This window comes from Podarcis pityusensis (genome assembly GCF_964106645.2).
Source record: "Podarcis pityusensis genome assembly, chromosome: 12".
NCBI lineage: Eukaryota > Metazoa > Chordata > Lepidosauria > Squamata > Lacertidae > Podarcis > Podarcis pityusensis.
This window is the reverse complement of record NC_138037.1, coordinates 43,926,831-43,939,804: the sequence shown is the minus strand read 5'-3', so window position 1 is coordinate 43,939,804 and position 12,974 is coordinate 43,926,831. Positions and strand designations below refer to the sequence as shown.

At 42.0% G+C, this 12,974-nt stretch overlaps 1 protein-coding gene across 9 annotated transcripts in view; it reads right to left on the bottom strand.

The window, feature by feature from the left end:
• RBMS3 (RNA binding motif single stranded interacting protein 3) overlaps nucleotides 1-12,974 on the bottom strand; it is a gene marked incomplete at its 3' end in the record, with an annotated part of 764,091 nt that overhangs the window by 64,745 nt on the left and 686,372 nt on the right. For all 9 annotated transcript variants that reach the window (XM_080974855.1, XM_080974854.1, XM_080974853.1 and 6 more), the window contains 2 exons: nucleotides 6,223-6,319; nucleotides 292-342 (listed from right to left, as the gene is read on the bottom strand). In XM_080974855.1, the coding sequence (XP_080830981.1) occupies nucleotides 292-342; nucleotides 6,223-6,319 (148 nt within the window). The remainder of the gene's footprint in view (nucleotides 1-291; nucleotides 343-6,222; nucleotides 6,320-12,974) is intronic.

The following is a 12,974-nucleotide window of genomic DNA, read 5'->3' as shown; positions in this document are numbered from 1 at the left end:
AGAGTTCCTACACAGCTGAAAACTGAACCGTATTGCCCTTGACTGTGCATATGATTTATAACTACAATGCACGTTAGCATCACACACAACAAAGATGCATAGAATCTATCAACTCGGATCTGCCTAATAACTATTCCACTAATCCTTGGCTTTTTTTTTGCAGTTGATATTACTCTCAGTAAATTCTCTTGAGTAACCGCGGTAAACCTGCCACAACCATGAAATTCAAGTTCCACTAACTCCCAGAGAAAAAATAAGAAACAAGAAAAGTGTGCATGTATGCTCACTTACTGTTGGTTGCATAACGTATGACGGATGAGGCATCCATGAAGTACTCTGAACCTGTGTATCAGAAAGCACTATATTAGCACAACGGTGTAAAAAAATAAAAATAAAAAAAAAATCACACACCCAAATTTGACAATAATCTTGCTTTGAATAAAATACATAGCAAATTGAAACTTGCTGTAGTACTTTGGAGAATGCTGCAGCCGCATTGCTGCAAGTTAATGGATGTAATTTTTTTCCAGATATCATCTATAGATTTGCGTTTTAAATCTTAATAGCAGGGCCTTGCTCATAGACAAGATTGATGTTGTGGCTCAGATGCATCCTGCAAACTGCACGGCAGCAATTCTGATCATCCTTCTGGTCCTCAACGGTCCCCCTTGCAGGTAGGAGCACAGTTGCAAGGTTGATGCAGGTGGCAGCCCATAGAGAGAAATGTTGTGCGAAAGTAGAGCCTGACAAACATAGCTGAGAACCGTCCCTTATTTGGCGGGAAAGTCCCTTATCCCAGCGCTGTGTCCCGCTGCTGTCCCTTATTGATGATGTCCCTTAAATTTCCCGGGTTTCAAAGGAAGCAGCTCCTCTCCCTCCCTCCCTGCCGGCCAGGGAGGAGGGAGGCTCCAACTGTGTTGCTTGGCTGTGTTGCTCACCCAATAAGGAGTCTAAGAACGACTGGGGGGGGTGGAGCTTGCATGCCTTGTGCCGATCAAATCGGCCACGTTGCCTGGGGACTCGCCTTTGCTCAGTGCTTCCCAGCGGAGAGGTGACGGTGGTTTTCCTTGCTGCATCCCCTTTGCCGGGTTGCTGCGCTGTGGGAACCACCGTTTGAGGCTTCGTTTGGCTGCTGGCTGGGCTTTCTGCCTTTGGCTCGGAGGGGCTCAGAAGTTGAACATACCTGTGCCTGGAAAATCCCTTATTTTGGCTGCTGGTCCCTTATTTTCAAATCTGTAAGTTGACAGCTATGCTGATAAATGGGCAAGCAATGCTACTAAAACTAGCAAATAATGCTGAATATTGTAACTAAAATAGAGCCAGGGCAAGTTTATGTCGAGAGGGCATATTCCCCTGGTTTATGGACTTCAGGCTACTTGACTCACAACTTTGTTCTGAGTCAATGTACACACAAGAGATGTACACACAAACAAGTGTACTACTGACAGAGGCTTTTGGTGTTTGTGATAAAATTAATCGACTTCAATCAAAGCAATATATTACAGAGTTAGACAATTAAGGGACAGTTTTCACATTACATAAGTGGGCTTCCAGGAAAATCAATCAACTCAAGAGAATGATGGCTAGCATTTACTCTGGAATAATTAGCATGCTCTTGAGCAAGAAATGTGCACATCCTATGTTGACCAAATCCTCTTTAAATTAAAAGCACAGTTCAAAAGTTGAGAAGCATGATTCCTAAGTAACCTAATTAAATTCTTATTGGTAGGAAGTTAAAAGTTCAGTAGCCTTTCAGAAAATATTCCAGTTTCTCAATGAATACTGTCACCGCCTTTAGGTCATAGGATAAATATTTTTCAAAGAACAGCTAGAAATACAGGAAACTGTCTTATATCAGGCCTATAGTCCAGTGTTGTCTACTCAGAAGTGCACTGTACTCACTGTTTGTTGATCAATTTACAAAGCTCTTACCATAACACAACATATAACAGAGGAGAATGATTCTACAGAGCCTGAGCAAATCGTGTTCCATAAGGGAGATGATCATAATCCCCAAAGTATGTCATTCATGTCAATTAGAAATCAAGCAAAATACTCTGGTGACATTGCAGCCTTCCCATTCAAGTTGTCTGAGTCAATAAGTATCAAAGTTCACTCTGACTATTGCTCTGACAACTACATTTCCTTTGGTGGCATTTTTAGTAAATGTTTCAGATTTTCCTAGCAATTTTGCATTGTAGAAGTGATCATAGAATATGAATAACTGATTACAAATAAAGTAAAGTAACCACAACTTGCAGTGTGTGTGTGCGTGTGTGTGCGCGTGCATTCCACAAAGGCTCTTCTTTTTTCAAATATTGATTATCAGTGTTTAGGACTACAGGATATCAGGCGCTTGCCACCAGTTGGTATGAATTCTCATGATCCATTTTCAGGCAGCGGTAAAAGTGATGATTTTGAAATAATCGGCAAATACCACCAAGTGAATTTCAAGCTTGGCTAGGAAGCATTGCCACTCGGTGATGAGAAATGGAACTGCATGTTTTCTTTGAACAGGAAATTTCCTTTCCAAGTTCTGTCTTTGCTAATTCATTTGATAAGTCTTCTACAGAGGAAACAGTCTGCGCCCTTCTTTTTGCCTTTGTGGATTTTCATCCATTTAAATGTATATCTCAAAAGGCATTTAAACATCATCTTCTGTCTTCCTTTCTTGAAAAAAACTTTAAAACCTTTTAAGTTTACACCTACTCCTTCTGGGTCGTGTACTCATTTTCCCCCTCTCGGTTTTGTTTGACAAATACTTTCCCCCTCTTTCCACAGAATCTGTTTTAATTCCTCAGATGTTTCGGAAACAAAAGTTGTTCCCCTGTTTCTGCCCATTGCGCTCCGTATCTTATCTACCTATTTCACATAAAATTCTTTTGCTTTTATGTATTGCCATAACTCCTGAAACATCCTTAGGCAGAAAATTCAAAATAACTTCCCTAACCTCTTTTGAATAACCCATATTTCTTCACTGCCTTTATTTGTTATTATCAGACTTCATAGCCACCAAAGCTGCAATATTTGTATCTTACCTGCCCGCCTTCCCTAAAAACAAATTAGAACTTTTACGCTATATATTCCCTTGTGTTCAGTCACCTCATCTATTCCTGTGATTGACATCCTCTTCTGCTGACACTTTTGTTTATAAGAAATCCTACTATCTCTACCTCTAGCTTCCTTGCATTTTCTTCAATATTATCCTTCCTCTCCTAGCTATCAACATGGCACTGTCCCTCTGATATACTTAGAAAACACAATCTCAACAGAATCATCTGCGGCTAAATAACAGAATTCCCTTGAGGAAACATATGGTACTATCTCTAATATGAATAACATCCAGAGCAGGCTTATGCAGTTCCATAGTACATGAATCTGCCTTTGAACATTGCAATTGTTCAATACAACAACCAGACTACTCACCAGAACGGATTGGTCAGAAAACCAGCCAACCCTGTGCCCCCCCCCCAAAAAAATCCCATTTTCTACCAAATGGACTGAATACTTCCTCCCAAATGCTTCAGCTGTTCAGTGAAAACTATATTTGGTATTGGGTGCAAATGCTGTAGTTTCCACAGAACAACTGAGGCATCTGATAGGACTGTTCATGGTTTTCATTTCAGACTGTAGAAAAACTTTGTGGGAGATAAAAATGTTTGTCTCATAATTTTTAGAGCATTATAAACAGACAAATTTGTATTCCGAACCAGGTAACTGTGTGAGCTTTGTCAGCCTCTGTAATTGGACCCTTCATTGGCCTATAAACGTGGGACCCTAAGTATATTAAAGCCCATCTATTAAATATGCTTATCTATCTATCGACCATCACAATTTCTGCATGAACTGAACCTGAACAAAATCAGTTGTCTCCTTTAACTCAGTCCGTCAATATTAAACTCCTATTGCTCGCAACTGATTTATTTATTCTGTGGTGTTTTCTACTCTTTTCTTATCTGATACATACCTGGTGATGGCCAGTTATTGGTATGAACAAAGCCATTTATATGCTACACATTAATAAGGGCCATTTGATTTGGTTTTGCATGTAGGAAAAGGAGAATCACTGGCATACAAGTAAGAAAACCAGAATATAATCTAGGAAAGGGTTACCTTTTCCTTTTGTTCAAAGTGGCTTTTGTCAAATATGCTTTTTTTTAAGGCAGTATGTGCTTTCATACTCAGGGATACAAAAAGCTAACAAATCTTTCTACGCTCAACTAATAAGCATTTCCATAATCAAGTTAAAGTTACATAAACCCATTGTGTGGGAGACCCCTGGTGAACAAAGCATATTCTACAATGTGCTATTATTTCTCATACCATACATAGGGCACATAGATCAGTTAAGACAGTATCTAAAGAAATGTGAGAAAATGTTGCAGGACTGACTGATAAAGTGTTGAAGGTAATGTAAAACATAGTATTCGCTTTAATAGAGCCAAAATGTGTTAGTTTGGAAGAGAAAACTTAAATTGCACTGCCACCTATTGTTATGGGTGAACTCTCATGGAGAAGAAAGAACTGTGTGAGGTCCTAGACTTGCTTCTGGGCAGGCTCCCTGCACTTGAAAACAATGAAGGCGGGGGAAGTCCATTTCACTCCCATGGGAATGGTTTCCTCATTACTAGGCTCCCAATCCAGACTGGGACTCCCTGGATGGTTCCTTTCAATATGCCACTTGTAGTTTGGCCCTCTGTTTCATGGAATTAAAGGTAAATGTAAAGGGACCTCTGACCATTAGGTCCAGTTGTGGACGACTCTGGGGTTGCAGTGCTCATCTCGCTTTATTGGCCAAGGGAGCTGGCATACAGCTTCCAGGTCATGTGGCCAGCATGACTAAGCCGCTTCTGGCGAACCAGAGCAGCGCACGGAAACATCGTTTACCTTCCCGCCGGAGCAGTACCTATTTATCTACTTGCACTGGCGTGCTTTCGAACTGCTAGGTGGGCAGGAGCAGGGACTGAGCAACGGGAGCTCACCCCGTTGCAGGAATTCAAACTGCCCACCTTCTGATCGGCAAGCCCTAGGCTCTGTGGCGCCACCCACGTCCCTTTCATGGAATTAAGGAGCCATGAAAAAAGAAAAGTGCAATTCTCTGGTAAGAGCTATGCAGAATGTTTATTTTAAGCAGTGACAGAAGTTGTTGCAGGAAATATTGAACAAAATGTTGCCAAATTAAGGCAGCACAGTAGTCAGGGTGGAAGATACCCTTGGGAGTAGGAAAGCTCAGAATACATTATGTTGATAACACAGGAAACCTTTTTAAAAAAAGTTTATGATTGTTTATTCCAGCTCGTCCCTTTTTTTCTTAATGCCAGTCTTCATGTGTGGTGGAGTAGTTAAGACTGCATGACTAGGACCTGGGAAACCAGGGTTCAAATCCCCACTCGGCCACAAAGCTCACATGCCTTGGACCAGTCTCCACCTCTCTGCCTAACCTACCGCACAGATTTGTTTGTGGGGGGTTAAATGAGGAAGAGGAGAATCCTATGCACCACTTTCAGCTCCTTGGAACAAAGGTGGAATATAAATGCAATAGAATAAATACAGTGGTACCTCTGGATGCGAACGGGGTCCGTTCCGGAGCCCGGTTCGCATCCAGAAGCGAATGCAACCCGCATCTGCAGGTCGCGATTTGCCGCTTCTGCACATGCGTGTGATGTCATTTTGACTGCGCATGCGTGAGCAGCAAAACCCGGAAGTAGTGCGCTCCATTACTTCTGGGTAGCCGCAGTACGCAATCCGAAAATACTTATCCCGAATCTACTTCAACCCAAGGTATTACTGTAAAATCAAGTTTTTAGTTTATGGGTACTTTTAAAGAGAAGTACATCTCACTGGGCAGTTATAACAAACACAGAGTGAAGCGTTAAAACCCAAAGGAGACAAAATATATTCTGGCAACCTTCTACCCACGGCAAAAGAAAACATCCTATGTGTGATCAACTTTGGGTAGGACTGACTGAAAAAAAACAAACAAACAGATTTATCTGAAAAGCTGGTTGAAATATGAAGAATGCATAGTAGGGGTATTACTTAAAATACACCTAGATCCTGAACGCACTAGGAATTTTAGAACAAAAATGCACATATATTTTAAACGCTACCAAAACAGTTTATATAACAGTGTGACTAAAGTGTGCAGCAATTCACCATGCTGGCATGCAAATCACAAAGACTCACTTAGGGACATGTGGGGCCCATGCAGTTCCAACATACCTGATATGTAGAGACAGGGGAAGCAGCAATGAATGGCGTGATAGATGTCTGTGGAATCATGCGGTTTGTAGCAATGCTGTACGGTGAGGAATAAAATCTGCAAACAAAAACAAAACAAAAGGAAGAGTCTTGAGGTGATGGACTGACATGCTGCAATGAACTGTTTTTCATAGCAATTAACAGCCAAACACAAACAGGAGTCCTGTTCCCCACCCCACAAAAAAAGAAAAGAAAAACAGCAACCCAGTGCCTTTTTCTTTTCACATGTGTTGGTCAAGAAGCTGGGAACAGCCCTAACTGCTGCAGCTCACTAGATCCACCACAGCAGGGTGCAACACACAGCTGTGCCAGAAATGGCATGGATTGGCTGCAGCCTGAATCACTGACACAACACCCACCTGCATCTAAGGCATAGGCAAACTCGGCCCTCAGATGTTTTGGGACTACAACTCCCATCATCCCTAACCACCGGTCCTGCTAGCTAGGGATGATGGGAGTTGTAGTCCCAAAACATCTGGAGGGCCAAGTTTGCCTGATCTAAGTTGATTGGGAAGATGAGGGAAGAGAGACAAGCAGAGGCAGCAACAAATGATGGAGGTATAAAGGCAACATTATCACAATCTCGGAAGCAACCAAGAGAATTGAGTAGAGGTACACTTAAGGCAGGGATTGCTAAAGCAGAAGACTTTAAGTGGAGCATCTGCACAGTACTGTGCAATGGAGAGGAACTGCCTATAAAATGTTGGCTGGTGATTAAAACTCAATGAAGCTTCACAAGAACCCTTAACAAATGATGTAATGGATTTGTCAAGTTGCTTCAACCAACTTGAGCAGACTTGAGGCTCTTAAGTAGTTAGACGGCTACATTTTTCTGGGCTACAGACAAGAACAGTCGGTTCTTTGGATCATGGCCATGATGTTGGGAGAATAACAGAGAGAGAGAGAGAGAGAGAGAGAGAGAGTTTATTTTATTACTCAGGTTTCCAGCAATTTTAAAGTCAGATGCCAGCTAAAAACTACAAACTTTCAAATACAACAGAACCAAGACCTACAAACTTTCTTATCTAATTCACATCTTATCAAAATTCACTTGTTGCCTGCGATTCACAACCCAACTAACACACAGCCCCTTTGGGGGGGGAAATGGGATGGGAACGTTATGTGTGAAATATCAAGAGAATGGAGGATGCCATAGCTTGATTGATTTGCAATCCCTATCAGATAGAGATGGATAATTAAAACTATCTATTAAATCATTCTTGACATGGGAGCAGAATTAAATTACGCCTTCCTACTCTGCTTCTTATGACATCAACTCCAACTGTAGAAGCAAAATGTGTTTCTTTTGGGGGGTGGGGTGGGGGTTATTGGGTTGTTGTTTTTATTTTGATTATGTCTCCTGTGGTTTTCTGTTTTGATTTTATTCTGTGAACCACCCTGAGACCTCCAGGTATATAAATTCAATAATAATAATAATAATAATAATAATAATAATAATAAATGGCAAGGCGTGACCTGTGCATATGTGAGAGGCTGAGAAAAGAATGTGATGGAAGTTCCGCAGGGCATCAATGGCTGTTTCTGTTTGAACCACTCGCCTGTGATACTGGAAATCCCTCGCCCCAATGAAGGACTGGGAGAGCTGTACAGCGGTACCTCAGGTTACATACGCTTCAGGTTAAATACGCTTTAGGTTACATACGCTTCAGGTTACACACTGCTAACCCATAAATAGTGCTTCAGGTTAAGAACTTTGCTTCAGGATAAGAACAGAAATCGGGCTCTGGCGGCGCAGCAGCAGCAGGAGGCCCCATTAGCTAAAGTGGTGCTTCAGGTTAAGAACAGTTTCAGGTTAAGAACAGACCTCCGGAACGAATTAAATACTTAACCTGAGGTACCACTGTACTTGAGGAAGGGGAGTTTGCTGCTTCCCTGCCTTAAAACCTTAGCAGGAACTAGAACCATGTCATGTATGACTGCGTAGCAGAGTTTACTCATCCACTTGGGGAGAGTACAGAGGGAAAAGCTGATGTAATAATATAATAATATCTCACCCGTCTGGCTAGGTTTCCCCAGCCACTCTGGGCAGCTTCCAGCAGAATATTTTAAAAATGATGAAACGTTTAAAACTTCCTGATACATGCATGTAGCAGTCAGGAGGACCACATTCTATGGAAAGTATTGGGGAAGAGATGCGTCACAATCTGGGCTTGCTGTATGATGAATCATAGAACTGTGGTGTTGGAAGGGTCCCTGGGGGTCATCTAGTCCAACCCCCTGCAATGCAGGAATCCGGCCCACAGCCGTCCCTGGGTGGGGGGCTTGAACCATTCACCTTCTGGTTAACAGCCAGATGCACTTACACCTTGCGCCACCTGCACTCATATTTTGGCCTATTGCTTTGGAACTAGTAGGTGACTATTCAATGGAACTTTTCTATGAAGATAACCACTTGTTGACTACAACTATTATTATTAATCGAGTGATCTTCTGTAGCCACTGAACTACTTCAATGAAGTGCACTACTGCTTAATTGCAAGGACTGAACTATCAATCATAGAGAACTCTAGTTATGATTTACTGTAATCATTTGAGTCTTTTATTGAACTGAGCATGGTTTAATTACAGTTAGCAGATCTTCAAAGGTTGAATAGACAAAATAATTGAACGAATCCAAATGAAACTCACAAGTCTTTGTTCTGGCAACAGATGCATAATTAAACAACCTAATTATGTGCTGTATCAGTTGGTAACGGATTGCTAAACCAAGTTAACTGATGGGTAGAGGAAACGGCTCTGATTCTCAGTGACTCTCAAGGATCCCAGATAGAGATCTTTCAGATCACTTAACTATGTGATCCTTTTTATACTGGAGATGCCAGAGACCAAACCTGGAACCTTCTACGTACATGCAAAACATGTGCTCCACTACTGAGCTTTGATCTCTCTCCAAGTGTTGGTGATTACGTTCGTTGAGCAGTAATGATTCACTAACTATTGATGGGAAATTGAGGCATTTCATCGTTTTTTTGTCAAGCAAAGAGCAAAGGGGGTAGTTTCTCTTCTGAGAAAATACACTTTGAGGCTCAGGAGTAATTCCTAAGCAGTTCAAAGTCCAAACTCAAGGGGAATCTAGGCTATCTGGAAGAACAATTTCAAAGGTTTAAAAGGATTTGGCATTCAGATGTCCAGCTGCCATTGGATTAGCCTAGGGGGCTAATGCAAGTTCAACCCATTGAAGGACAATGGCTAGAGATGTCTCTGCAATCGACATCTGCAGAAAGGAGGCTATTTTGAGGAAAATGTGAAATGATGACCTTTCTGAAATAAAAGGTAAAAAAATAATAATTGAGGTTGTGATAGGTACACACTCCTAAGCACTGATGATGTGTCTGAATGGGGGGGGATGTAGCAATGAGACATTACCTATTAATTAAATATTTTTAGAATGAGGCTGCGTCTCTGGAAACAAGATGTAGAGGAAGAAGCTTTGTTGGGCCTTATCTTCTGCATGATGCCATCAGCAGGCAACAAGGGAAGTACCCCGAGGCTGCATTTCTTGTATGCGGGGATTTCAACCAGGCAGATTTGAAAGTGGTCCTACCTAAATTCTATCAACACATAAAGTGTGCAACCAGGGGAGAAAAGACTCTGGACAGGCTGTATACAAATGTCAAACAGGCCTATAAGGCCGAACCATTGGCACATCTAGGCCAATCTGATCATGTGTCCCTGCTCCCGACTCCTGAATATATTCCATTGAGGAAACGGATTCCAGCTATAAAGAGGGATATTACAATATGGCCAGCTGAAGCATCCCAACAACTACAAGACTGTTTTCATGACACTGATTGGGAGGTATTCGCCCAACAGGATGTAGAGACTCATATTGAGCAAGTGTTGGACTATATTAGGTTCTGCACTGACAATGTAACATGGAGGCGCCGGATAAAGATCTACCCAAACAGGAAGCCCTGGATGACAAGGGAGGTCCAGGGGTTGCTAAAGGCAAGAAATACTGCTTTCAGAAGTGGAAATAAGTCGCTGTACAGCTTAGCTAGAGCCGATCTAAAGAGAGGTATCCGTGTAGCAAAGGAGGCGTATAGACAGCGGCTGGAGAATCATCTACAAAGTAACAACACCAGGCAGGTGTGGCAAGGTGTACAAGAATTAACAGGGTATAAATCCAAGGACTCCCTGGCAGACGAGGGAGGGGCATCCCTCGCAGAGGATTTGAATGCCTTTTTTGCCCATTTTGAAGTAACATCTGCAGCAACACCTGCGGAGGCTTTACCAACACCACCACCACTCCCTGTGAAGGCTTTGCCATCATCACCACCATTACCATCATCAGTACAAAGGAATGCAGTAGTCTCTGTGGAAAAAGAAGAGATGAGGAAGGTGTTGAAGGGAATCAACCCAAGGAAGGCCACAGGGCCAGATGGGGTAGCTGGAAGGGTATTGAGAGACTGTGCAGATCAACTAGCAGGAGTTTTCACTGGGATTTTAAATCGATCCCTAGCCCAGGCTATTGTTCCATCCTGCCTAAAGTCCTCTATTATCGTTCCAATAGCAAAAAAATCTAACCCGGAAGATCTGAATGATGTTCGTCCAGTAGCACTCACACCTATAATCATGAAGTGCTTTGAAAAGCTGGTACGAAATTATGTCATTGCCTGCCTACCAGAGGGACTGGACACATTCCAATTTGCTTATAAAATGAAAAGATTGACAGAGGACGCTGTGGCGATTGCCCTCCATGCCGTCCTTGCACATTTGGAGCAGCGGGGGAGCTATGCCAGACTGCTTTTTTTAGATTTCAGCTCAGCATTTAATACCATTCTACCACAACGTCTGATGTCTAAACTGGAAGATCTGGGGCTTCCGTTATCACTTTGTGGGTGGATATTGGACTTTTTGTCAGACCGCCCCCAAAGGGTTCGGTTGGGCCCTTATACCTCTAATATGCTCAAGACTAACACAGGAACACCACAGGGATGCGTACTCAGTCCACTCCTTTATATTCTCTATACGTACGATTGTGTCGCTACTCACCCTAGTAATAGGGTTGTCAAATTTGCAGATGACACAACCGTGATTGGGCTCATCCCTGAAAGGGAGGGTGAAACGGATTATAGAGATGAGGTGGAGCGGCTGACAGAGTGGTGCAGAGCTAACAAATTGCTCATAAATACAAGGAAGACAAAGGAGCTTGTGGTGGACTTCAGGAGACAGAAGAGCAACGTCCAGCCACTTTTGATTGATGGGGTCTGTGTGGAGAGGGTAACAACGTTCAGATTTTTGGGCATTGAATTACAAGAGGATCTGTCCTGGAGTGTTAACACAAGGGGGCTTGTGAAGAAGGCGCAGCAGAGACTGTACTTTTTGAGAATACTAAGGAAAAACCATCTTCCGCAGAAACTACTGCTTGCCTTCTATCACTGTCCCATTGAGAGCGTGCTCACTTATGGCTTATGTGTGTGGTACGGAAGCTGTACTACCCAGGACAGGATGGGGTTGTGCAGGGTTGTTAAGGCAGCAGAGAGCATTGTTGGCTGCCCACTCTCTACCTTAGAGCAGATTTATGCCACAAGGTGCCATAGGAAGGCACTGGACATAGTAAAAGATCCATCGCATCCTGGTCACTGTCTCTTCGAGCTCTTGCCGTCGGGACGGAGATACAGGACGATGAAGACAAGAACGAGCCGTCTTAAGAACAGCTTCTTCTCCAGAGCGATCTCGGCCCTGAATGGGAAGCCCGGACTTTGAAAGTCATCTAATCTCCCTTGCTGTATTATACTGTATTGATTAATTAGTGTTTTTATGGAGCAGTCAAGTAATTTCGTTGTCCCCGAAGGCGGCAATGACAATAAAGATATTATTATTATTATTATTATTATTATTATTATTATTATCTATAGTTGAACAACATTAAACAACAGAGAACGCCCCGACTGATTTTACACGTTTGACCAACTGGCTAAAACAAGCTTCTCCTTCTGCTTTTGTTTCTAGCTCAAATAAGAAATTTCCTTCTAAAGATAATTAGCCTTTGTCAGTTAATTCTATTTCTATGTTATGTCCCATTTTTTCCTCTGTCCTTTTCTTGAACTGAACAGCAGCTATACATAACAATAAATAAGACCTTGTCTGTGAACATCAAAGGACTAATCTGCCTCTAAAAAGATGGAAAACTGCAAGGCTAATGAGAAGGAAAACGTTGGTATTATCTGCCTCCATATTAAAAGAGGTGGTAGAAAGTCACTAAATTAGAGAAAATGGATTTGGCAGAGAACAAAAGGCCTATATAAATACTGTAAATAAATAAATAAAAACTTTAGCCTGGAAGGGTAGCTATAATGATGAAGGACAGGTTATTCTGGAACCCTGTATTACTTATTAAAACAGATGGTAGAGTTATCTTTCAGTGAAATCTGCAAAAATTTACGATTCAAATAGCTTGATGACTGATTCCTTTGTCAAAATGTTTTCACTGTAAATGTCTGTATATAAATTTCCCCTCAGCTCTTTTTGCTGGCCCATGTAGGACCAGCATGGATAGTTGGCCCCGGTGAATATTTGACATTTTCTCCCCTTACGGCTTTGATCTATAGGCTACCACTAAAACGAGGCTGCATTTTAAGCTGCATTTTAAACTATATTCTAACTTATATTTTAATCAACTTGTTTTTGTTTTTAATGTTTTTACTGTATTTATATTCAGTGTTAGCCACCCTGAGCCTGGTCTTGAC